Source organism: Hyaena hyaena, unplaced genomic scaffold, assembly GCF_003009895.1.
Source record: "Hyaena hyaena isolate Hyena2069 unplaced genomic scaffold, ASM300989v1 scaffold_70, whole genome shotgun sequence".
Lineage (NCBI taxonomy): Eukaryota > Metazoa > Chordata > Mammalia > Carnivora > Hyaenidae > Hyaena > Hyaena hyaena.
The window spans coordinates 1,309,495-1,334,164 of record NW_024080701.1 but is presented as its reverse complement, the minus strand read 5'-3'; the positions used below and the strand labels follow the sequence as shown (position 1 = coordinate 1,334,164).

The following is a 24,670-nucleotide window of genomic DNA, read 5'->3' as shown; positions in this document are numbered from 1 at the left end:
CCCCATCAGCCCTCAGTTTATTCTCAGCATTCAAGAGTCTCTCATGGTTTGGACCATGCGGGAGAAGAAGGGGAAAAATAGTGGGGGAGAGGGAGGGAGGCACATCATGAGAGACTCTTGAATGCTGAGAACAAACTGAGAGCAGATGGGGGTGGAAGGAGGGGAAGGGGGGAGATAGGCATGGAGGGGGGCACTTGTGGGGATGAGCACTGGGTGTTATATGGAAACCAACTTGACAATAAACTATTTTTTTAAAAAAAGCAAAAAATAAAAGTCTAAGGATAAAAAAGAAAAGGGATAATCTAAAAGTTAAAAGTATAAAGAAATACTTCTGTCCAGAAGGGAAACTGATTTTGAACAATTACACTCATTACATTTTCCAGTTATTCTTGAGTGTCATTATGCAAAAGTTTTGTGGAATGTCTTTGCTATTGTGTTGATACTTTTACAATACTAAGTGTGGTTCAGCTGATGGTTTATCTTATGTTCTTGTTGTATATACAACATATTTGACCAGATTTATTTGTCATGTGGTATTTTAATCATATAGATGCAGCCTTAGTTGTTAAGTCTGATCTTGATAACAACCCACTTAAATTAGGAATAATATAATAATTTAGAAGACAATTAATAATAAACACACTAAAAAAAAAAAAAAAAGTCTCTCATGGTTTGCCTCTCTCCCTCTCCCCAGCTATTTTTCCCCTTCTCCTCCTGCATAGTCCTCCGTTAAGTTTCTTTTAATACCATAAGTGAAAACATATGGTATCTGTCTTTCAAAAGACTCTTAAATATGGAGACCCAATAGAGAGTTGCTGGAGGGATTGTGGGAGGGGGGATGAGCTAAATGAGTGAGGGGCATTAAGGAATCTACTCCTGAAATCATTGTTGCACCATATGCTAACTAACTTGGGTGTAATTTAAAAAATAATTAAAAACAACAACAACAAAAAACCCCCTCAAGCCTTTATCATATACAGAATAGAAGTTGTTAAGCACAACACTTAACTTCTTTTGAGCTGTAGTTTCCTAATTTGTAAAATGAGGACTAATCCTTACCTCAAAGTGATGCAAGTAACACTAAAATGCCAGATACAGAATAAGTACTCATAACAGTAATTTTTCAATTATGGAATTGGCTATTATTAATCATCATTGCTTAAAATCTAGTAATAATTTAAAAAATTAAATCCTACCTAATATTTGGAACATTATCCAAGCAATTTTATGTCTAATAAACATTTCTAAGGACAAATTATTATTATTATTATTGTTTATATCTAACTTTGTATGTGAAAGAGCTCTCAAGGAGCAATTAACACTTGTAAATATTCAACAAGTTTTTAGTGGGTAAGTGTTTGGACTTACCATCTAACACAGAGTAAAAATTCAGGTCACCAATCTTCCTATAAGCTTTGTCCAGGAAAGGGAGACCAACTAGGAAGAACCAGAGTAAGAGTAGTATTTCTTTTTATTATCCGATTTTAAACCACATACAACTCAGTACTTTACAAGCCTACTCTTTTTGGGTAGCAGGGTTTTTTGTTTTGTTTTTTTGAGAGAGAGAGAGAGAGAGAGAGAAAGAGAGAGAGAGAGAGAGAGGATGGGGAGAGAGAATGAATGAGTATCTTAAGAAGGCTCCACACTCAGTACAGAGCCCGACATGGGACTCTATCTTACCACCCTGGGACTAGAACCTGATCTAAAATCAAGGATCAGATGCTCAACTGACTAAGCCACCCAGATGCCCCAGCAGGGTTTTTTTATATAAGTAGTTAAAGGTATATCCTTGAATCATATTATTTTTTGTGAATGCTAAAAGCTCCCCGAGACTGTTGAACCACACTTACAGCAGGCCTTTAAAGGAAATTTAAGGTGCAGTATCTTTATTTTAAAATTTAAAAAAAATTTTTTTATAGTTTATTTATTTTTGATACAGAGAGAGACAGAGAATGAGTCGGGGAGGGTAGAGAGAGAGGGAGACACAGAATCTGAAACAGGCTCCAGGCTCTGAGCTGTCAGCACAGAGCTCTACAAGAGGCTCGAACCCATGAAGGCGCCCTTATTTTAAATTTATCAAGGCTTCCTCCTTTAACTCCTAACTTTGTGCAAAGATACTCTTTTCAGGCAGTGTATGAAAAAATGACTGTGATCTCTTCACACCTACTATCTTTTTATAAATACAGTGAAAATGATTTATGCTTTTAGCTTTACAAGTAATGAGTTTTAGGTAGCCAGGAGAGCTGCTTGCTTCTCCAAAATCTAGTTGTCTCATGTCTCTCAACTTCAGATTCTTCTCACTTTGTTTAATATTTTCTACGGGTTAGGCACTGGGGATATAATAATAAGACAAAAAGACACGACCAATCTATATTCTCCAAAAGCTTATAATTCAGGAGGATACATGGATAATTGCACAAATAAACACACCAGAAACCTTAATTGGTGATAGGTGCTATTAAGGAAAACTTTAGAAAGCAATGAGAAAATATATAATAGGAGTGTAAATAGGAGAAGGAGTGGGTAAAAAGAGAGTCAGAGAAAACTTGCCTGAGAAAGTGATAACTGAGCTGAGCTCTTAAAGATTATTAGCAGAAATTTATTTAGTGAAGGGGCGCCTGGGGGCTTAGTCAGTTAAGCGTCCGACTTTTCGCTTAGGTCATGATCTCCTGGTTCATTGGTTCGAGCCCCGCGACGGGCTCTGTGCTGACTGCCAGCTCGGAGCCTGGAGCCTGTTTCAGTCTGTGACTCCCTCTCTCCCTGACCCTCCCCTGCTCATGCTGTCTCTCTCTCTCTCCTAGAAATAAATAAAACATTTAAAAAAAAAAAAAAGAAATTTATTTAGTGGAGAGGGAGTACTATAGTCCGAATGTTTGTGTTCTTCCCTCAAATTTGTATGTTGAAATCCTAATGCTCAATGGGAGATATTTTGGACATGAGCATAGATCCCTCATGAATGAGGTTAATTAAGATTTCAGAAGGGACCCTAAACAGTTAGTCTGGACTTTGCATGTAAGGATTCATGAAAAATATGCAACCTGGAAGAGGGCTCTCACCTGATCATGCTGGCATACTGATCTTGGATTTCTAGCTTCCAGAAATGTAAAAAATAAGTTTCAGTTGTTCATAAACTACCCAGTTTATGGCATTTTTGTTATAGTAATCCAAATGGACAAAGACAAGGGAAAGGGCTTCCAAGCATAAAAAAGATCATTATGAAAGTCCTGGGGTAGGATGGAAAATGACTGGGCATGAAAAGACCATGATCTCTTAAGGAAATGAAAGAGGGGTGCCTCACTGGCTTAGTCATGAGAGCACGAGACCCTTGATTTCAGGGTTGTGAGTTCAGGGCCCACATTGCGTGTAGAGCCTACTTAAAAAAAAAAAAAAAAAAAAAGCAAGAAATCCATGTGCCAAAGTGCAGAGAATAGTTTACGATAAGGCAGGAAAGGAGGAAAAGAAGGAAAAATTCAATTCTTGCAGGATGTTATAGTTCAGAGTAAATATTTTGATCATTAGTCTAAGAGTATTCTGTTCATGACCAGATTTTCAACTATTCCCATGGCTGCAAGAGGAAAGATGAAATGGAGAGAAAAAGGAGAAGACCCAGAAAGGACATCTTGAAAGTTATTGTAGTCTTTTGGTTAGTCATGACTATTGATAAGAAATGAAGAAAAGTGGATCAGTATTAAGAAATTAAAATCAGTAAGTCTTATTGACAATTAGATATGCCTGGCAAGGGATAAAGAGGTAGAGAGTGATTCCTAAATTTTAATTTTGGACCTGGACTGGGGCACATGGGTGGCTCAGCTGGTTAAACGACAGACTCTTGATTTAGGTTCAGGATATGATCTCACAAGATCGAGCCCTGCGTCTCACTCTGCACTGACAGCGCCGCATCAGCTTGGGATTCTCTCTCTCCCTCTCTCTCTGTGCCCCCCACCCCCACCCCCATGTGCTCTCTCTCTCTCTCTCTCTCTCAAAATAAATGAATAAACATTTAATGTTCGACCCGGACTGAAGTTGATAATATTCTTTGAGACAAGAACTTTTAAGGAGAATCAGGTGTGGAGGCTGAAAAGCTGTAAAGTTGTTTTGCTATGCTGAAATTGTTTCAGAAAAAAGACCTAAAGACACTGACAGGAGACTCTTAACAAAATAGTTAGGACTCTGATCAGTAACCATATAATGATTCTACCTACTTTGTTAAGCCTAACAATACACACAGAACTTCCAATTAAAACTTCTTAGGTTAATTTAAGTACAAAAAAATAATCAAGGGTGCCTGGATGGTTCACTTGGCTGAATATCCAACTTCAGCTCAGGTCATATCTCAAGGTTTGGTTCTTGAGTCCAAGCCCCACATTAGACTAACTACTGTCAGCGCAGAGCTGGCTCTGGACCTCTATCCTCCTCTCTCTCTGCCCTTCCCCTGCTCATGCTCTCTCTCAAAACAAAACAAAACAAAACCAAAAAAAGTCAAGAGTTACAAAAGACAGATGGAAAAAAGGAAGTCATAATAAATAGATGAAAATAGCATGTTAATCCATTATCTGGATATGTAAAATTTCTATCACCTAATGTAATTCAACGAAGGTCAACTTTCATTAGTTGAATATTTTATTCTCTAATAAAATCCTATTATCAAATTAAAATGATCACCTCTTCTAAGATTTTCAGCAGTGCTTTCATTTCATTATGTCAATAGTTATTATTGTATTAAAATAAAGATTGGACTCTTTAGTGAATTTATCCATACATTTTTCTGCAGAGGAATTACTTTTGTTACTCACCTTCTGGCTCTCCAAAGGTGATGGTAAGTTCTATTGTGTCATAAAGAAAGGTGAACACAGCTTGATCATCACTCCACTCAATGACTTCCCACTCAGACAAGCTGGAGAGAAATAAACAAGACAAAAAATTTTTTTTATGAAGTAGAAGAAGAGAGTTAACTTTTGATACCACACAAAGAGCACCAGCAATAGTTGCTTAAGTTTTTTTATAGTTTGAAAGACAATATTTTGATTCAAACACTGTGAATGTACAAATATGCTTTTGAAAGAATTGACTCAATTTTGAGTTCTGTATCAGAGAAAACCCAAGTTTAGGCAACATAAAGTGTTAAATATTTTAAAATAATTTCATAGTTTTTCCACCTTGTATACTTTCAGCTTGGTGTTGAGTACACTGACTCTTTTTGAGGTTGTATTGTATTACAGGTTAAAGATAGTGATACACAGGGGCGCCTGGGTGGCTCACTCAGTTAAGCATCTGACTCTTGATTTTGGCTTGGATCATGATTTCATGGTTCAAGGGTTCAAGCCCTGGTTTGTGGTTTTAAGCCCTATGTCAGGCTCCATGCTGGCAGTGTGGAACCCGCTTGAGATTCTCTTTCTCTCTCTCTCTGCCCCTCTTCCGTTGTGTGCAGGCTCTCTCAAAATCAATCAATAAACTTAGAACAACAACAACAGTGATACATGTTACAAACACACGTCAACTGCAATAATAGGTTAGACAACTAGAAAGGCACAGGGTAAAACACAAAGTACTAACACCTGCTTTTTCTTACCTCAACTGATCCAGTAGCTCCTCAGTTCTATTTGTTTGTTTTTGCACAAAGTCTATTTGAGCAAGGGTTTGCTCTTTCTGTACTTCCAGTTCTGAGAGATTTCTGTAAATCACAGCAGGTAATCATAGATAAGGCTATTGTCAGAGAATCTGGATTCCATAAAAAATAAAAGGTTTATGAGAAGTCACATGCTAGATCGCTCTCCAGTGAAGTGAATGGCATCCATTTTTTTCTTAGTTTTTTTTTTTTTATAAGCATTAATCTAGAAGTGTGGGTCTAATTAGGAAAGGCTTAAATCAATGGTTCTCAAAATTAGGACCATGAATGTATCTTTGATGGTTTGCGTATTCTTTAAGATTGTTATTAAAATTTACTTTTCATTTTGGGGCACCTGGGTGACTCAGTCAGTTAAGGATCCGACTCTTGATTTCTACTCAGGTCATGATCTCATGGTTTGTGGGACTGAACCCTGTGCTGGGCTCTGAGGTGACAATGCAGAGCCTATTTGGGATTCTCTCTCTCCTTTCTCTCAAAGTAAGTAAATAAACTTAAAAAAGTAGAATATAAAAACAGTTTAATGCTAGGTTTATTTTCTTTAAAAAGATCCTGATACTATTCAAGCTCTGTAAACAATAAGTGCTTAGAAAACATTGGCAACTAAGATGGATCAAGTTCAAGGTGCAGAAGCCCTGAGTCAGTCTTAATTCAATTTTCATGTGCCTAATCTTGTCAGTTTTTAGAGGTAGGAAGCCATTTAGCCTTGTGAAGTTTAGCCTATTTTCTAATACTCCAGGTGAAGCTGACCTTTGGAGCTCTTCTTCTTCAGTTCTCAACTGTTCCAGTTCTTGAGGAAAAAAACAAAAACAACAAATTTGTCAGAATGGATACATTAAAATGTTGCTACAAAAAAATCCTCTGTTCTATTGAAAATTCTGTATCACTTTATCTCACTTAAATAGAGAATGGCTTGTTGTTTTTTTCCCACATTTATTTCCTTAACTAATTCTGTTACCTTTCTCTGCAGCTCTCATTTCAGAATTCCATTCTTCCATAGGATTGACTTTCTCTTCATCCTCCAAATTCTTAGTTTCTAAGTAGGCAACATGCATTAGAATAACTCAGTCAAAAATAACCAGAGATGAGAAAAAAAGATGGTCCAAAAATGAACTGTTAATAGTATTTCACAAATACTCATCATTCCCCACCTTTCCTTGCCAATAAAGCACTGAGCTATATTTTACGAGTATGTATTATAATTTTATACAAAGACTTGCGTCTAGTGGCTGACAAGCGATCTTTGAGCCATATGCAATGATCTCAAACAGCAGCTTCTCATAGGCCACTCTGAAGTAGAAATTGTTTATATATAATTGCATACATTGAAGTAACTGTTAGGCAACCCCATGGACAAGAAGCAGAAACAGATACACATATACAAAAGCATGCATGCACACTTAAAATTTTGCTTTTGAAATCTTGGAGTCATCCTTAAAACCTCTTTCCCTTCCCACATCCAAACCAAGTTTAGATTTTTACCTCAAAAATATATTTCAAATATACTTTTTTGTTCACCCATGCCAGCCTCCCTTAATAAGCTACTGTCTTTTGTTAACCATACCATACCAATCCAATAAGTACTTAACTTCTTACATTTACTCTTGATTTATTCAAATTCAATCTCTACATTGCAGCCAATGCTTAATACTCTTCAAGGTTGCTCAATGATCTCAGAAAAAGTCAAACCTCCTTAAGAGAGGTTTGGTCAGGCCCGCAAAGCTGACATCAGCTTTATCTGAATCATGTTCTCTTGTGCTCTCTCTATTCCAGCCAACACTGGCCTTATTTCAGACCCTTGTACTTCTGTATATGTTATTCATATTAAGTAGTCTGCCCTCCTCCCTTCACTTTAACTCTTCCTCACTCTTCAGATCTTAGCTTAAATGCCACTTCCTCAGAGAGAAGCCTCTCCTGACCTGATTAGGTTAGATTTCTGTCTCAGGACCTTATAGCACCATGTAACCTCTCTCACAGCACTTACCATAAAATTATTATTATTTTTAAGTTTATTTATTTATTTTGAGAGAGAGCAAGTTGGAGAGAGGCAGAGAAAGAGGGAGAGAGGAAGAGAGAGAGAGCAGGCTCCATGCTGCCAGTGCAGAGTCCGACATGGGGTTCCAAACCATGAAGCTGTGAGATCATAACCTGAGCTGAAACCAAGAGTCAGATGCTTAACTGACTGAGGCATCCAGGTACCCCAAATTATGTGTTTAATTCTTATATTCTCTTCTAGATGGCTCCACAGGGCCATAAAGTTTTTGTGTTTAACCACCATGGTATTCTAAGCACTGAACAACTGTACATAGTGCAATGTAGGTACTCAGTATATTTGCTCAAGGAATAATGAAGGAATGAGAAAGAAACAGAGAGCTATTTATCAGTGTATCTAGAAAAAGAAGTGTGGTTTTTGATATTTTAAAAATGAGAGGTGAATATATCCTTCAGAGAGGAGGCAGAAAGGTTGAATATATAAGAGATAAGGAAAAATCAGTGATATGAAACTCCCCCACTAAGAGGGGATGGAACTAAAGTTTAGGTGGAAAGACTGGCCTTAGGGAAAAGAAAGAATGATGGAAGAATGGATATAGATATATAAAAGTTTGATTTGTTTGGTAGTAGGAAGTTCAAAAGTTTTGGACTAAAAGCTTTGTTTTTCATATGTGAAGTAGGAAGAAAGGTAATGAACAAAGGGGTAGGGTAGTCTAAGATTATGGAATTCATACACTCATTATTAATGCAATGTAGAAAACATGTCCTAGGCACCTGCGCAGTGCAAAGCACAGTGCTAAGAACTCTGAGGGATGTGGAGAAAAATAAAAGCTGATTTTGCTTCCATGGAGCTTACAATTCAGTTAGGGAGATAAAATATACAAAAATAACTATAATTACAAGTAGATGTATATCTACCACAAGAAGGACTAATAAAATAGCTACAGGAGCTCAAGGGAGATAAGGGCTACTTCCTTTGGTAGAAAAGAGGAGAATGCCATTAGCAAAGACAAATGGCAGGACTGCATAGAGATGACAAGAGTTGGTTGGAATTTGGAATGCATATTAGAATAATAGTAAATCATGTAAGAAAGGAATACCTAAAAATGATTGTAGAGAATGTAAATATCAAGCTCAGGTGTTTGGACTTTATTGTTATAAATGGAAAGAGAAGTTTTGGATGGGAGTGACATAATGAAAACTGTTCTTCATAATTATTTAATCTGGCAGCAATGTGCAAGTTGGACTGGAAGGAGATGGAATGAAATTAAGAGTGTAGAAAGACTGCAGGATGCCTGGGTGGCTTGGTCAGGTAAGCATCTGACTCTTGGTTTCATCTTGGGTCATGATCTCACGGTTTGTGAGTTCGAGCCTCTTGAGGGGCTCTATGCTGACAGTGTGGAGCGTGCTTGGGATTCTGTCTCCCTCTCTCTCTCTCTCTTTCTCTCTGCCCCTCCCCTGCTCACTCCCTCTCTCAAAAAAATAAATAAATAAACTTAAAAAAAGTGTAGAAAGATTAGTTAGAAGACTTGGAATAACATGTCAGAATTAATGATAGCCTTAATCAGAATGGGAAAGAATATAAGAGATGTTGAAGAAGTAGATATGACGGGACTTGATAAAAGAAATTAAGACAATGAAAGTTTTTAGCTGTTTATAGTATGTAACAATAGTGATGCCATTAATAGAGATGAGAAACATCATAGGGAGAGCAAATTTTCAGATTTTAGAAATAAAAATGCCCTTAAGGTGCTTAAGGACATATTTGAATAGAGGCTAGGCAAGAAGCTAAAAATGCTAACTATGGAACTCAAGAGAGAGCCTAAAATGCCTTCATTCAGTAGCTTAATTATAAGCTACTTAAGGGCAAAAATCTGTGTTTATAATATCTTTTTTTCTGATGCTAAGCACAGTATCAAGCATGCAGCAGGTGTTCAACAAATGAATTTAACTGAATTTGGAAATCATTCATACAAACACAAATGTTAAGGCAGAGGAAAGCATGAGGGAGAGAATATAGGAATGAGTAGATGATAAAATCTAAAGGCCCCAAATATCATATGTTTGCACGTATAGGAGGATTAGGAGGAACTTAACAGAGGACCATGGGGGAGAAGAAGGGGGGAATAGTGGGGGAAAGGGGGAGAAGCAAACCATGAGAGACTCTTGAATGCTGACAAAAACTGAGGACTGATGGATGTGGGGGAGGGAAGAGGGGGATGGAAACAGAGAGGGGCACTTGTGGGGATGAGCACTGGGTGTTATATGGAAACCAACTTGACAATAAACTATTTGTAAAAAAATAAAAAAATAAAGGCCTATGCAAGAAGTTAGAGAGGACCAACAGAGAAGCTAAAAGGAATAGTCAGAAAAAAAAGAATAGGGTCAGGGTAGTATAGTATCACAGAGGTTTAGAGAGATGAAAGGTTCAGAAGGAAGAGAATAATCATCAGTGTCAAATGCTAAAAGAAGTCAAGATAGCTGAGGACTAAAAGCTTCCAAATTTGATGATTGTGTGGAATTTTGTGAATTGTGAGTTAGCAGTTTCAGGGCAACAATACTAACAATTTGGGATTAGTAGAGGTCAAACTGAAAGGACAGATACTTAGAGATAAGTTCATCTATTAAAAAATAAGATTATAGTCTAGGTTATGAAGAGCTTTCTAACGAGGTTTATTATCTTGGGCATCTCTCATTGATTGTGTTATGGGTGACCAGTGGAAAAGAGCTTTATTTTGCTCTAATGTCTCAAATTGCTAATACAAAGGTTCAGCATAGTGATACAAGCAATCTGTACCATAGGGAAGCATTTAGATAAAATTAAATTACTTTTTGGGAAAGGGTTCAAAATACTTTACCGATGTCCACCTCAGTGAGACAGTTCTCAATCTTCTTAAGTATGTTGTCCATTTCGTCTATCCTTATCTGAAGTTTCTCCCTCTCATTCTAAACACACAATATTATATTGTTAAGTTAAATCTCTAAACAAAACACTTTAACATTACAAATGGTTAAACTTACTGACATACTGCTTTTTCTCTACCATGAACAGACAAATCTTGAAACGAAGGTCAAAGCTTCAAGTCTGGACTTAAGGTGTTTTTAAAAAGCATACATAACAGGGGTGTCAAGGTGGCTCGGTCAGTTAAGTGTTCAACTTTGGCTCAGACAATGATCTCATGGTCTGTGAGTTTGAGCCCCACACTGGGCTCTCTACTATCAGCATAGAGCCCACTTTAATCCTCTGTACCCATCTCTCTACCCCTCCCCTGCCCTCATACACACTGTCTCAATAATAATAAACATTAAAAAAAGGCATATTTAACAGATTAATATAAAGCCATTTTTTGTACTTTCCTTTATTTCAGCATTTCCAAGTTAATATGTATTACTTAAAAAAAAAAGAATTCTTAAAAAAAATGTTCTATGGTCAAATAAGTATGGGAAACACTGAACAGACTGTACCATCTTTTTGGGAAATGCTAAATGCATGTGCTTTAAACATGCACATACAGGGACACCTTGTTGGCTCAGTCAGTAGTGCATGTGACTCTTGATCTCGGGGTCATGAGTTCAAGCTCCACATTGGGCATAGAGCTTGCTTACTTACCTACCTACATACATACCTAAAAATATACATGCACATACATTCATAGCTGGGTATAGACTATGAGGAGGATAATACTACAGTATAATTCCTAGCAATGAAAGATCAGAATCCTACATTGTTTTATTTCAACATCTGAGACATAGGCCCATATTAGCAAATATATTCTAGAATTACTCAAGATGTCAGATACCCCACCCCACCTCGCCTTTTTTTTTTTTTAGTAGACTCCATGCCTAACATGGAGATTGAGTTGCATGCTCATAACTGACTGAGCCAGCCAGGTGCCCCTGGATTTCCCACTTTTGCTAAATTGAACCCCACCTCTTATGAACCATTTTCAATTTATTCCCAAGACTCATTCACATGACTCTCCTCAGGAACATTCTTCATATCCTATAACCTATAAAGTTACTTTAACAGACCATTCTTTCTATGCTGTTAGCGGTGTCAAATTACCTGAGCTGACTGTACCAGCTTGCTGTAGAGAGCCACTTTTCCTTGGTGAGTGAAGACTTTAGTCATCTTGGTAAAACGGGATTTTATTTTGTTCAGATAAACTCCAAACGCCTTCAACTGTAAGAGAAAGTCAGAGGTTATAATGCACTAAAACAAATGAGTTAAAAAGGCAAATGGTATGGAAGGGCTGGTTTAGCTGCTATCTACTAAGCTTTACCCATCCTACACTGATTCCTAAGGCAGGGCATTTCTCATTTGCAAATCTTAAAAAACAACAACAACAACAAACTCATTCATTCATTTAAGTAATCTCTGTGCCTAATCTGCGGCTCAAACTCCTGACCCCAAGAACAAGAGTCACATGCTCCAAGAGTCAAGAGCCAGTCAGGTGCCCCTTCATTTGCAAGTTTAATCACACTTAATAGTTTAAGAACAGAACCAAAGATTTCAGTTTTAATTCCGGCTTAAAAAATTTTTTTTAACGTTTATGTATATTTGAGAGAGAAGGAGAGAGAGCGTGAGTAGGGGAGGGGCAGAGAGACGGAGACAGAATCTGAGGCAGGCTCCAGTTGTGAGCGGTCAGTACAGAGCCCAACAAGGGGCTTGAACTCACAAGCAGTAAGATCATGACCTGAGTCCAAGCCGGACGCTCAACTGACTGAGCCACCCAGGTGCCCCTAATTCCTGCTTTTCATTCATTTATTCATATTGCAAGTTAGAAAATGACAAGCTCTGAGTTAATTTAAAAAACTCTTCTCATATATTAGAGCACATATAAAATGTGTTGCTTATTATTTAACCAATTAAAATAAGTCTTTTCCTCATCTAAATCTAAGTGAAAGGAAAACAAGTAGGAGGAAGTTCTAAATAAACTTCAAAAATATTTCCTATATTAAATTAGTCATTTCAGATTTGAAAAGATTATATATTAGCAATTACTCATGTACAATTAAATAAAAACCTTGGTAACATATTATACCTGAGAAGTTAAAGAACTCATCACTAATTACCAAGCAACAGTTACTTATTTCACAAAAAAACTTGTGTTCAAAATGTCTATATTGATTCCCATTCAGAAAATGACACAAAAATACCTCCTCATCAGAGCAGTGTCTCATTTTTTCCCACAGGTTCCTATTTACATCAGTCAACAGTTTATCCTGGTTCAATGCAGACAGCTTTAATCTAAAATATAGAAAAGTTAATTAATTAGCTTAGGGTTCAGAAGTCAGCTTGAATGAATCAACACAGATTCACAGGCATACTTAATTTAGTAAGGTAGATAGTTCTTTTCTACCTTAAAAAAAGGGGAATTTACTCAAGAACAGTGGCCAGCCTGATTATTTAAACAGTTGTAGAACAGTTCAAGAATGCTATGAATCATAAAAACTTCCCTCACAAACAGAATTCTCAAGCAACTTGTTCCAATATGAAAACATGTGCTTTTAAAGAATCTTTAAGGCTTATCAATGTGTAATTATTGTCAAGTTGTAGCTATTAAGTAAAAGTTCCCAATTCAGCTCAGTCTTACCTTACTTTTATAGAATAGCATTTATAAAAGTAGCAAAGTTATCAGTCTCTTGCTAGTAAGTAGAAGAAATATATTTCTATAGGAGTTAGAAGATATTATATACAGGAGTATAGGTGCAAAATCAGATAGTAGAGCATATCTAAACATACTGTGCATTGTATGCAAGATCTTACTTTATTAAAAAAAATTCTCAGACAAATCTTGAGGCACTCAACTCTTTTCAACAACATGAAGATAAGAAACTTTTCTGTCTTGTTCAATGATGATCCCCAGTACTTTTTTTTTTTTTTTTAAGTAGGCTTCACACCTAGTGTGGAGCCCAACTTGGGGCTTGAACTCATCACCCTGAGATCAAGACCTGAGCTGACACCAAGAGTTGGACACTAACCGACTGAGCCACACAGCTGCCCCAAACCCCAGTACTTAGTGCCTGGCACATAGTAGGTGTTCAATATATAGTTGAATGAAAAAACAGAATAGGGCAAATCTGTGGTGTTATAATTTAACAGCATCTTAAGTTTCTAGTTTTAAAACTACGTAATTCTTCTAAAATTATTTTTTAAAAGTTTTTTAATGTTTATTTTTGAGAGAGACAGAGCATGAGTGGAGGAGGGGCAGATAGAGAGGGAGAATCAGAATCTAAAGTAGCTCCAAGCTCTGAGCTGTCAGCAGAGTCTGATGGCCCAATGTGGTGCTTGAACTCACCAACTGCAAAGTTATGACCTGAGCCGAAGCTGGACAAGTTGGATGCTTAGAGCTGCCCAGATGCCCCTAAATGTATTTATATGGATAGTTCTAGATAAGAATGATATAAATACATTTTGGATTGTAAGTCCTAATTTACCTGAAGGAATCTAGATATACCTAATTTGTAAATTAGTGTGCCACATTTACATACACCAAAGCACTGAGCAACAGTCTGAGTTCTTTCTTTCATTTGCACGTTCTTTCATACATGCAAATCAAGGGGAAATGTGATAAAATTATAAACCCAAAGGCAATCTTGATTTCAGGCACTATACATAAATCTCTAAAAGGTATTATCTATCTTCTCTTGAAGATGTTCTTTTGCAATTTATGATATAATCTAATAATTATTATTGAGGATGTACTTTTTGCTAAGAATGGCATGAAGACATTTTATATATACATTTCCTCTGCTCATTTCTGCCAGCTGAGTAGGTACTGTTACCTCTAATTTATGGATGTGCAAATGACAGTTAAATGACTTATATAAAGTTACACAGCTAGTGCTGTAGCCAGGATTGAGATTTAACCTGTCTGACTACAAAGCCAACTTTTTCCTACATACCATATCACACCACGAATTAATGCCATGAACTCTTTCCTATGCCAGTGTTATTCTAATCAAAACCTTAGCACACAGGTTATTTACCCATCCAATGAAACAAACACAAAAATGAAAACTTTCATACTCTTCAATCTTTTGGCGAAGAGCCTCACAATCTTCTCTATAAATCTGTATCTTGGGTCGGTAAACATATTGACTTAACATCAGGTCTTCTGGAGTAGGTGGTGTATTTATAGTAAACTGGAAAGAAAACAAAATCAGTCTCTCAAAACAGGTAGTTTGAGGACAAAACCATGTTTAAAAACTGTTTCAAGTTTCAGAGTACTTGAAGAGCCATAAAAGAAAATTTGATTACTCTATGAAATTGATATACCCAATTCGCTAGTAGTTGGAATTTGAATTCAAGTTTCTGACATCAAAGTCTGTTTCCTATATTTGTTTAGTGGGTGTTTCAGTCACATCTGATTCAAAGTAGTTTGAAAATGGTTAGTTATGTGTCGTTTTAAGAAAATCAATACCTAAAAATTCACGCTTATCAGGAACTCTTCCATTAAAAGAAAAAAAAGATGACAGTTTCCCAGATTATTCTTTTCTACTCCCATTTTCTAGCTCTAATCCATACTTCTGTCCCAGTTTGGATTCAAGTTTTTCTGGCATATGTAAAATAAGATAGTAAAAATATGGTTATTCTTAAAAACATTTTATAGTTCTAATCCAATGACTTTTTTTCTTTTTTTTTCCTTTTTTTAAAGATTTTATTTTAGAGCACTTGGGTGGTTCAGTTAGTTAAGCATCTGACTCTGGATATCGGCTTAGGTCATGATCTTGCAGTTCATGGGTTTGAGCCCGGTTCAGGCTTCATGCTAGCACTACAGAGCCTGCTTGTAATTCTCTCTCCCCCTCTCTCTGCCCTTCCTGTTCTCTCTCTCTCAGAATAAACTTAAAAAACATTTTAAAAAGATTTAATTTTTTTTTTTTTTGTGAGAGACAGAGATTGACAAAATGTAAGTGGGGGCAGGGCAGAGAGAGGAGACACAGAATCCAAAGCAGGCTCCAGGCACTGAGCTATCAGCATAGAGTCTGACATAGGGCTTCAACTCATGAACCTCAAGATCATGACCTGAGCTGAAGTCGGATGCTTAACTGACTGAGCCACCCAGGTGCCTCTATCTTTATTTTTTAAATGTTTATTTATTTTTTAGAGAGAGAGAAAGCATGAGTGGGGGAGGTGCAGAGAGAGAAGGGGACAGAGGAGTTGAACCATGCTCCACACTGACAGCTCTGAGCCTGATGTGGGGCTTGAACTCACAAACCAAGAGTTCATGACGTGAGCTGAAGTCGGACGCTCAACTGACTGAGCCACCTAGGTGCCCCAATTTCATTTTTAATCGCTACAGCCAACATGGGGCTCAAACTCAGAACCCATATATTAAGGGTCACTTGACCTTACAAGTGTTAGTGTAATGGAAAAACCAAGTCAGCTCCTTTTACATTACATACAAAACCCAAACCAAACAAAATCCTACAACCACCCGTTATTCACAGGCTGTATGGCACAGAATAAATCATTTTACCGCTCTAAGATTTGGTTTCCTCATCTATAAAATGGGCACAATATTGACCAGCTCTCAAGATTATGGTAAAGGTTTTTTTTTTTAGGGTTCCACAAGCCCAGAGTCTGATAAAGGAATCTAACAAATGTTAGTTTCTTCTCACTTTCTACTTTTTTTTGATAAATTAAAGGAAATAACTGAATGAGGTTTTAATCTCCCTTCTCTGTCCCTAACATATCTTCTAGCAGATGTACTAGGAAAGTATAAAAAGTGCTAAGATCGGGGCGCCTGGGTGGCTTAGTCGATTAAGCGTCCGACTTTCGCTTAGGTCATGATCTCGCGGTTCGTGGGTTCGAGCCCCGCATCGGGCTCTGTGCTGACTGCCAGCTCAGAGCCTGGAGCCTGTTTCAGTCTGTGACTCCCTCTCTCTCTGACCCTCCCCTGCTCACGCTGTCTCTCTCTCTCTCCTAGAAATAAATAAAACATTAAAAAAAAAAGTGCTAAGATCAATTATAACTGAAGTTGATTCTCTTTCTTGAAGGTATATTTAGGGCTAGAATTATGAATAAAAATCAAACCTCTATGCACTGGCTCAAAAAGAAATGGCAACACTGGAATACAGATTATGCCTTTTTTTTTTTTTTTTAATTTGGAAGAGGAAGAGACAGAGAGGTAGGGGGAGGGGGCAGAGGGACAGAAAGAATCCCAAGCAGGCTCTATGCTTAGCACAGAGCCAGGAACAGAGCCTGATGATACAGGGCTTCACCTCATAGCCCCAGGATCATGACCTGAGCTGAAATCAAGAGTCAGATGGTCAACCGACTGAGCCACCCAGGTGCTCCCCAGATTGTGTGTGTTTTTTTAAAAATTACTTTTTTATTTTGAGAGAGACAGAAACAGCATGAGTAGAGGAGGGGCAGAAAGAGAGAAGAGAGAAAGAATCCCAAGCAGGCTCTGAGCTGCCAGCAGAGCCCAGTAAAGGGTTCCAACTCACGAAACTGTGAGATCATGACCTGAGCTGAAATAAAGAGTTGGATGCTTAAGCGACTGAGGCTTTTTAAGCAAGGTTGTTTTCACTCCAAGAAATCATGCCTCCTTGGAAAAATAGCTAAAGGCCTTCATATAGGAGTCAAATGCTTGGGTAAAGGCCTATTTCTTTTTATAGAAGTATTTGGACAATAAATGAAAAATAAATTATAGCATTACTTTGCAACTACTAGTTTACAACTCCTAATGAATTACTAGATCTAGATAATTGATCGTTAATGGCTGCCTATTCATCATTACACATTATTTCCTGATGGAAGTAGGACTATAAAGTGAACTTGGAAAAAAAAAAAAAACTCTGAATCTGATAAAGCTTCTGCCACTTTACAAAAAATACAAAGGAGAGATATAAGTTTGGGTGCGCACAATTGGCTAAATCCATACTGCGGTAAACTCTCCAAAATGAAAAACAAAACAAAACCTGGTTTCTTCACTAAAAAGAAAAAAAAGGAGACAGAGATGGAATGGGACCTTACAGTTCAGAAGATGACGAGAGATATCAACCAATTACAGTATTTTGACCTCATTTGGGTCTCAACTTAGTAAACTGGAAAATAATGCTCAAGACAATGAGGAAATATAAATACTGATTGAATTATCATTTTAAGGTATGATTATTATATTTGGATATGTTTTTAAAATAAGAGTATTCATCTTTGTAGGGATACATACTGAAAACCAGATAAATTGATGGTGCCTGGGATTTGCTTTAAAATAAGAGGGGGAAGGGCAGGGAAAAGTAGACAAAACAGAGTTGATAGATTTTGAAGTTTGGTGATATATACATGGGGAGTTCACTGAACTATTCTCTACTTTCGTTTATGTTTGACATTTTCTATAATAAAAGTCTCTTTAAAAAAGGGTAGTGTTCCTCCCGAGCCCTCATAGCCACAAGTGAAACATAGGACCATGTTCCTAAAGATTCACCAGGAATGCAAGTGTCAATGAGTATCAGGCTTATGCACGGTGGGTACACATGGGTTCCAACCGTCCATGCTGTATGCACAAGTTGGGTTAATTTGTTGCACCTTGAGCCCAGGACCATGTACACCAGCTACCCTCCTCCCCTGACTTACCTATTTTGATTAAGTACCCAGTTTATGCTCTTATACAATCAGCTCTTGGCTATTTCAGGTTTGGTAGGAGTACCTGCAATAGTTCCTTGATCTCACCGAGGAGGGTGTAAATTATAGTACTTCTGCCCAAGGCACTCCCTGCACATGCTGAGGGTCATGGGACACTACAATAGCACCTTTTGCTAGTGATGCCTGCTGAGCTCCTGCAAACACATATGGGTGCTGTACATGTGTCTATATGGGGTAGCACACACTTCCCTACTTGCCTCAAGAACACTCTCCTCAGGGGTGCCTGGCTGGCTCAGTTGGTAGATCATGTGACTTTTTTTTTAACGTTACCTCTACACCCAAAGTTAGGCTTGAACTCACGACCCAGAGATCAAGAGTTGGATGCTCTACTGACTGAGCCAGCCATGTGACTGAGCACATGACTCTTGATCTTGGGTTGTGAGTTCAAGCCCCACATTGGGTGTAGAGCTTACTTAAAACAAAACAAAACAAAACAAAACAAAAAAAAGAAAAAAGAAAAAAAAAGGAAGGGGAAAAAAACCACTTTCCCCAGTTCTACCCTAAAAGAGACGCCTAATTATCCAAGTCCTGGATCAGATGCCCATAGCTATGAACTTCATTTTCAATAGTCCGTATGTACCTCTTTGGCTTTTTCCTACTTTGAGACTTTTAAATTTCTTTCCTGGATAGCATCAACTCTCTCTTCATCTTTATGGATTAGTTCCCAGATCTATGTCCCGAATACTGGTCCTTCTGACCTCTGCAAGGCCTGAGAGGAAAGGGGAAGATTCAGACCCTAATGGCAGCTGACCTAAGGGCTAGCTCCTTAAGTGTCCTCTTCTTCACCCCTTCTGCCAGCAGCCTCTCTGTTCCTATCTTTCCCCTCTGCCTTCTCCTAGTCCCCTGGTCCTCTTTCTGCTTTTCCTAAGAAGGATGTATACTCTGGATTCACACTTAGGCAGCTTTCTATTCTGCATCCATGGGTGAAAAAAGAGGATTCTAGTGGGAATCTAGTGGGCAGCTATAGTCATAATAATGAGGTTGGGGACCCAAAAGATGTGTGCACATTTTCTCAGTTTCTATCTTTGATTCACACTTCACACTTAGATATACAATTGATTTCTTTTTAAACAGCTTTATTGAGGTTTAATTCACATACCATATAATTCATGCATTTAAGTATACAATTAAATAATTTTTTAAAGTATATTCACAGGGTTGTGTAATCATCAACCACAATTTAATTTAGAGCATTTTCATCCCCCTATAAGAAACCCTGTACCCATTAGGTGTCACTCTGCATTCTCTCCCACCCCCATCCCAGCCTCAAGTAATCACTAATAAGTTCACATTTTGGCTATTATGAATAGTGCTCAAGCACAAGTTTTGTGTGGATGTATATATTCAGTTCTTTTGGGAATATACTTAGAAGTGGAATTGCTGAGGGGCGCCTGGGTGGCTTAGTTGGTTAAGCAAACGACTTTAGATCCGGTTATAATCTCACAGTACGTGGGTTCAAGTCTCACTGGCAGCTCGGAGTCCAGAGCCTGCTTCCGATTCTGTGTCTCCCTCTCTCTCTGCCCCACCCCAGCTCCCACTCTGTCTCTCTCTCTCAAATATAAATAAACATTAAAAAAAAAGAAGTGGAATTGTTGAATCTTACAACAGCTCTGTTTAGCTTTTTGAGAAAATGTCAACTGTTTTCCAAAGTGGCTGCACCATTTTACATTCCTACCAGCAATGTATGAAAGAAAATTCTAATATCTTTACATCCTTGCCAATACTTTATTTTCTGTCTTCGACTACAGTCATCATAGTAGTTGTAAAGTAGTGACTCATTTTTGTTTTAACTTGCATTTCCTTAATGACTAATGATGCTGACCATGTTTTCTTCTATTTACTGGCCATCTGTACATGCTTCAGACAAATGTTTATTCAGATCCCTTTGACTACTTTTTTTTTTAAAGTTTTTATTTACTTATTTATTTTTGAGAGAGTGAAGGTACAAGCAGGGAAGGGCAGAGAGAAGAGTAAAATCTCAAGCAGGCTCTGTGCTATCAGCGCACAACCCAATGCAAGGCTTGAACTCAGGAACCGTGAGGTCATGACCTGAGCCAAGATCAAGAGTCAGATGTTCAACTGACTGAGCCACCTAGGCACCCCTAGATCCTCTTGACTATTTTTTAATTGGGTTGTCTTTTTATTATTAAGTTGAAAACGTTCTTTATATAGTCTAGATACAAGTCCTTTATAAATGTAAGATTTGCAAATATTTTCTCCCATTCTCTGGGTTGTCTTTTCACTTCCTTGATGGTATCATTTGTGGCATAAAAGCTTTTTTAAAAATTTATTTTGAAAGACAGACATGCAAGTGGGGGAGGGGCAGAGAGGGAGAGAGAATCCCAAGCAGGCTTTGTGCTGCCAGCACAGAGCCTGATATGTGGCTGGAACCCACAAAGCCAAGAGATCATGACACAAGCCAAAACCAAGAGTCACATGCTTAACCGACTGAGTCACCCAGGGGCTCCAGTAGCACAAAAGATTTTACTTTTGGTGTTATATATACTTGATTTTTTAATATTTATTTATTTTGGGAGGGGGGGAGAGAGAGAATTTGCACCATGCTGTCAACACAGAGCCCAAAGAGGCGCTCAAACTCATGAACTGTGAGATCATGACTCAACCAACTGAGCCACCTAGGTAACCCAACAAAACCTGTTTTTAAAAGTAAGCTCTATGCCCAGTGTGGGGCTTAAACTCACCACCCTGAGACCATATGCTCTACTGACTGAATCAGCCAGGTGCCCCTGGGTAGGTCTATTCTTTAAAAGCTAGATAGAACTCATCTGGTTCTAGTGACAAGTTTCATGGTAAGTTATAAAATAAAATTTTCAATGATAATAAAAGTTTTCCAGGTCTTAGGTTAATATTGGTAATTTATGTTTTGCTAAAAAAAAAATCATCTGGGGTGCCTGGGTAACTCAGTTGATTAAGCGTCTGACTCTTGGTATCAGCTCAGGTCATGATCTCATGACTTCATGGGTTTAAGCCCCATGTTGGTGGGCTCTGCACTGGCAGTGTGGAGCCTGCTTGGGATTCTCTTTCCCTCTCTCTCTGCCCCTTCCCCTACTTGCACTATCTCTGTCTCTCTCAAATTAAATAAACAAAAAAAATCATCTGGGTCTTAAAATTTGTTGTCAGAGTTGATGGATTAAAAAAAGTATTTTAATCTCTGGACTAGTCTTCTCAACTATCTATATTTTAGCTTTCTATTTTTTCTTTTGTAAAATGTTTATTTACTTATTTTGAGAGAGAGGAAGAGCAAGATTCCCAAGCAGACTCTGGCTGTCAGCACAGAGCCCAACTGTGGGGCTCTATTTCATGAACTAACTGTGAGAGCATGACCTGAGCCGAAATCCAGAGTCAGATGCTTAACTGACCAAGCCACCCACGTGCTCATGTCTTTTTTTCTTAATTAGGCTCTTTAAGAGTTTTCTTATTTTATTGTCTTTTCAAAGTACCAGTTTTTGGATATGTGCTGCTGAAGCGAGCACATCAAAATACCAGTTTTTGGATTTGCTATTCTTTCTACTAATTTTTGTTTCCTGTCTCATTAGCTTTACCATTGACCTGTATTAATTCTGTCTTCATGTCTTTTTTATGGATATTATTTTATGGTTCATTTTCCAATTTCTTTTTTTTTTTATATTTATTTTTGAGAAACCGTGTGTGAGGGCATGGTGTGTGTGCATGTATGAGTGGGAGAGGGGCAGAAAGGGGGACAGAGGATCCAAAGTGGGCCCTGTGCTGACAGCAGAGATCCCGAAGCGGGGCTTGAACTCATGAACCATGAGATCATGACCTGAGATGAAATCAAGAGTTGGATGTTTAACCAAATGGGCCACCCAAGCGCCCCTCATTTTCCAATTTCTTAAAAGTGAGCATTAAGAATTCCTGTAAGTTCTCTTCTATAATAACAATATCTAAAACTTTTAATTTTCTGCTAAGTACAATTTTTGCTGTAGGTCCCATAGATGTGGTATTAAATATTCTCCTTTACTGTATTTTCTTTTTTTTTTTTACAAATAGTTTATTGTCAAATTAGTTTCTACATAACACTCAGTGCTCATTCCTTTACTGTATTTTCTTAACAGTCTTGATTTCCTCTCTGATCTCACAGTTATCTACAAGTATATTTCTCAATTTCCAAGAAGCTAAGAATGTTTTAGTCCTTTCATTAGTTCTAATTTTAGTGGATTAAGAGCAGGTGATATTGTCCATAAAAATCTCCCTTTTTTTTCAGTCAGTTAATATTTTCCTTGTGGCCAAGAGCATAACTAATTTTTATAAATGTTCAATAGACTTAAGAGAAAAAATATTCCTATTAAATTTTTCTATTAATCTTTTAAATTGAGTTTACTGACTGCAGAATTAAAATATTGTATAAACATATAATTTTGATTTAGAAAAATGTTTATTAAAAATTTCTGCTATTCTTGGATTTTTGTAATAATGTGAAAAAGCACTGAAGATAAAATACATGGCAAGGAATGAGAAAAAATAAAATTTCACCTTATCAGAATCTATGATACTACAAAAAAATCAAATTTTATGCTAAGCACAATATACCTACTACAAAAAAACTTTCTGTAGGAAAATATACTTCCTTAGATTCTTTTTCTGTTTTTGTATAAACACATGTTTTGATACAGTCTAATAAACAAGTACAATACATTTTAATGGAGATAACTATTTTGCCAAGAAATTGCACTTACTTTGGCTGGGAGATTGCTCTGTCGGGGTTTCTGTATCAAAATGTGGACCTGAAGAAGTATGAAGAACTCCTTTACTGTAATTTTCCCATCTTTGAGTTTCTGAGGAAAGAAAAAAAGTTTGCACAACTATTTAAGGTGACTTCTTTTTGACTATAACCACCTCACTTTTTTTCTAAATAGCTTACAGTATATTTGTGGAAATATCCAAGTATTTGTAAAGCTATATATATATATATATATATATATATATATGAAGAGATTTTATCTAATATTATTTCTTAATGTTATTCAGTAACAATAGTATTGAGAACAAATTATACTCCATATGACGGATGAATGTGCTGGGTCCTTAATAAAAAACACTTGTTTTCTGTATAATTGAAATATTTCATAATTTAAAAAACACTTTTTAAGTTTCTGTTTTTGATAAAGTAAGAGAAAGCGAGCGAGCAGGGGAGGGGCAGAGAGAGAGGGAGAGAGCTGTTCAGTCTGGGGCTGGTTCTCATGAACTATGAGACCTGAGCAGAAATCAAAGACTTGGACACTTAACCGACTGAGCCACCCAAGCGCCCCTAAAAAAATATAAAAACAAAGCGAAGAAAATGGTTGCGTTAGAAACAGAAGTATTTCAACATACCTCCTTCAAGCTCTCTTCACAAATAGTGTCTCTGAGAAACTGTGATTCCATTTGACTATTGTGGTGTGCTAGAAGTAAAGCAAATTTAGGAGATGAATACGTCAAAATTGAATTGTAAGCTTAATTTTAACCATCATTCAGGTTTATATGTGGTTCATGCTATAGAAGATATCCACTAGGATCTTTTGGGGAAGAGAGTCATTTATGGTGCAAAGTCTATTACAATTTTAAGGCCCCATTCAATGTTTCTCTACCAATTAAGAGCTTCTTACAGTTTATAGTCTATCACTTATCAATTTATTAAAATAACTAAGAATTAAAGAGACTAAATATTATTTTACTTATCAATTATGTATAACTCCCCAAAAGCTCAAATAAACTTCAAATATCTCCTAAATTGAAATACAATTATTATTAGTCAAGTAAGCAGATGACTTCTATTATTTATCCTTCATGAAGATCTTACTGCTGAAATCCAGAGAAGTCCCATCAGCCTTGATTGAATCCAGAGAACTGCTGCAACTAGATGGTGTCCTGCTTAGGCTTTTTATTAATACACTGTTAGCATTTTTATCTATATCCCCTTCAGCATGGTGATCAAAAATCTGAAATTATCAATTAAGGAACATCATCAATCTGAAGTTATGACTTTGTATACTTATAAATAACTAAAAGTTAAACACTAACAAATACTACTTCTTAACATAAAATCTATCTATAATTTCTATGAAACACCTTAGTAATAAATTAGAATGAGTAATAAGCAACATATTAGGCCTTTAGAGTTCAAAGTAATTTTATTTAAGAATATATGGAAATCATCTTGTGCATTATACTGCACAAACAAATTGTTTCTCAGATGTATCTAAGTTAAAGACAGATCCTATGACCTGACAAATGTTGACCTATCCAATTATTTAGCTACCAGCCACCAGGGTCAGGGCTACTACACTGAAATAAACCAGCATAGAAAATTGGCTAGAAAATACATAGCATAATAAACCAGCATAGAAAATACATAGTTACTCTGGCTAGAGCACAAAAAAACT

The 24,670-nt window shown here is 37.1% G+C and overlaps 1 protein-coding gene across 1 annotated transcript in view; it reads right to left on the bottom strand.

Annotated features, from left to right (window-relative positions):
- Positions 1-24,670, bottom strand: part of KNL1 (kinetochore scaffold 1) — a 72,425-nt gene that overhangs the window by 4,091 nt on the left and 43,664 nt on the right. The window contains exons 11-22 of the mRNA XM_039232883.1: positions 24,088-24,226; positions 23,622-23,689; positions 22,985-23,083; positions 14,649-14,764; positions 12,776-12,866; positions 11,682-11,798; positions 10,474-10,561; positions 6,582-6,659; positions 6,374-6,413; positions 5,570-5,671; positions 4,794-4,894; positions 1,369-1,437 (exon numbers count right to left, since the gene is read on the bottom strand). Of these exons, the coding sequence (XP_039088814.1) occupies positions 1,369-1,437; positions 4,794-4,894; positions 5,570-5,671; positions 6,374-6,413; positions 6,582-6,659; positions 10,474-10,561; positions 11,682-11,798; positions 12,776-12,866; positions 14,649-14,764; positions 22,985-23,083; positions 23,622-23,689; positions 24,088-24,226 (1,108 nt within the window). The remainder of the gene's footprint in view (positions 1-1,368; positions 1,438-4,793; positions 4,895-5,569; positions 5,672-6,373; positions 6,414-6,581; positions 6,660-10,473; positions 10,562-11,681; positions 11,799-12,775; positions 12,867-14,648; positions 14,765-22,984; positions 23,084-23,621; positions 23,690-24,087; positions 24,227-24,670) is intronic.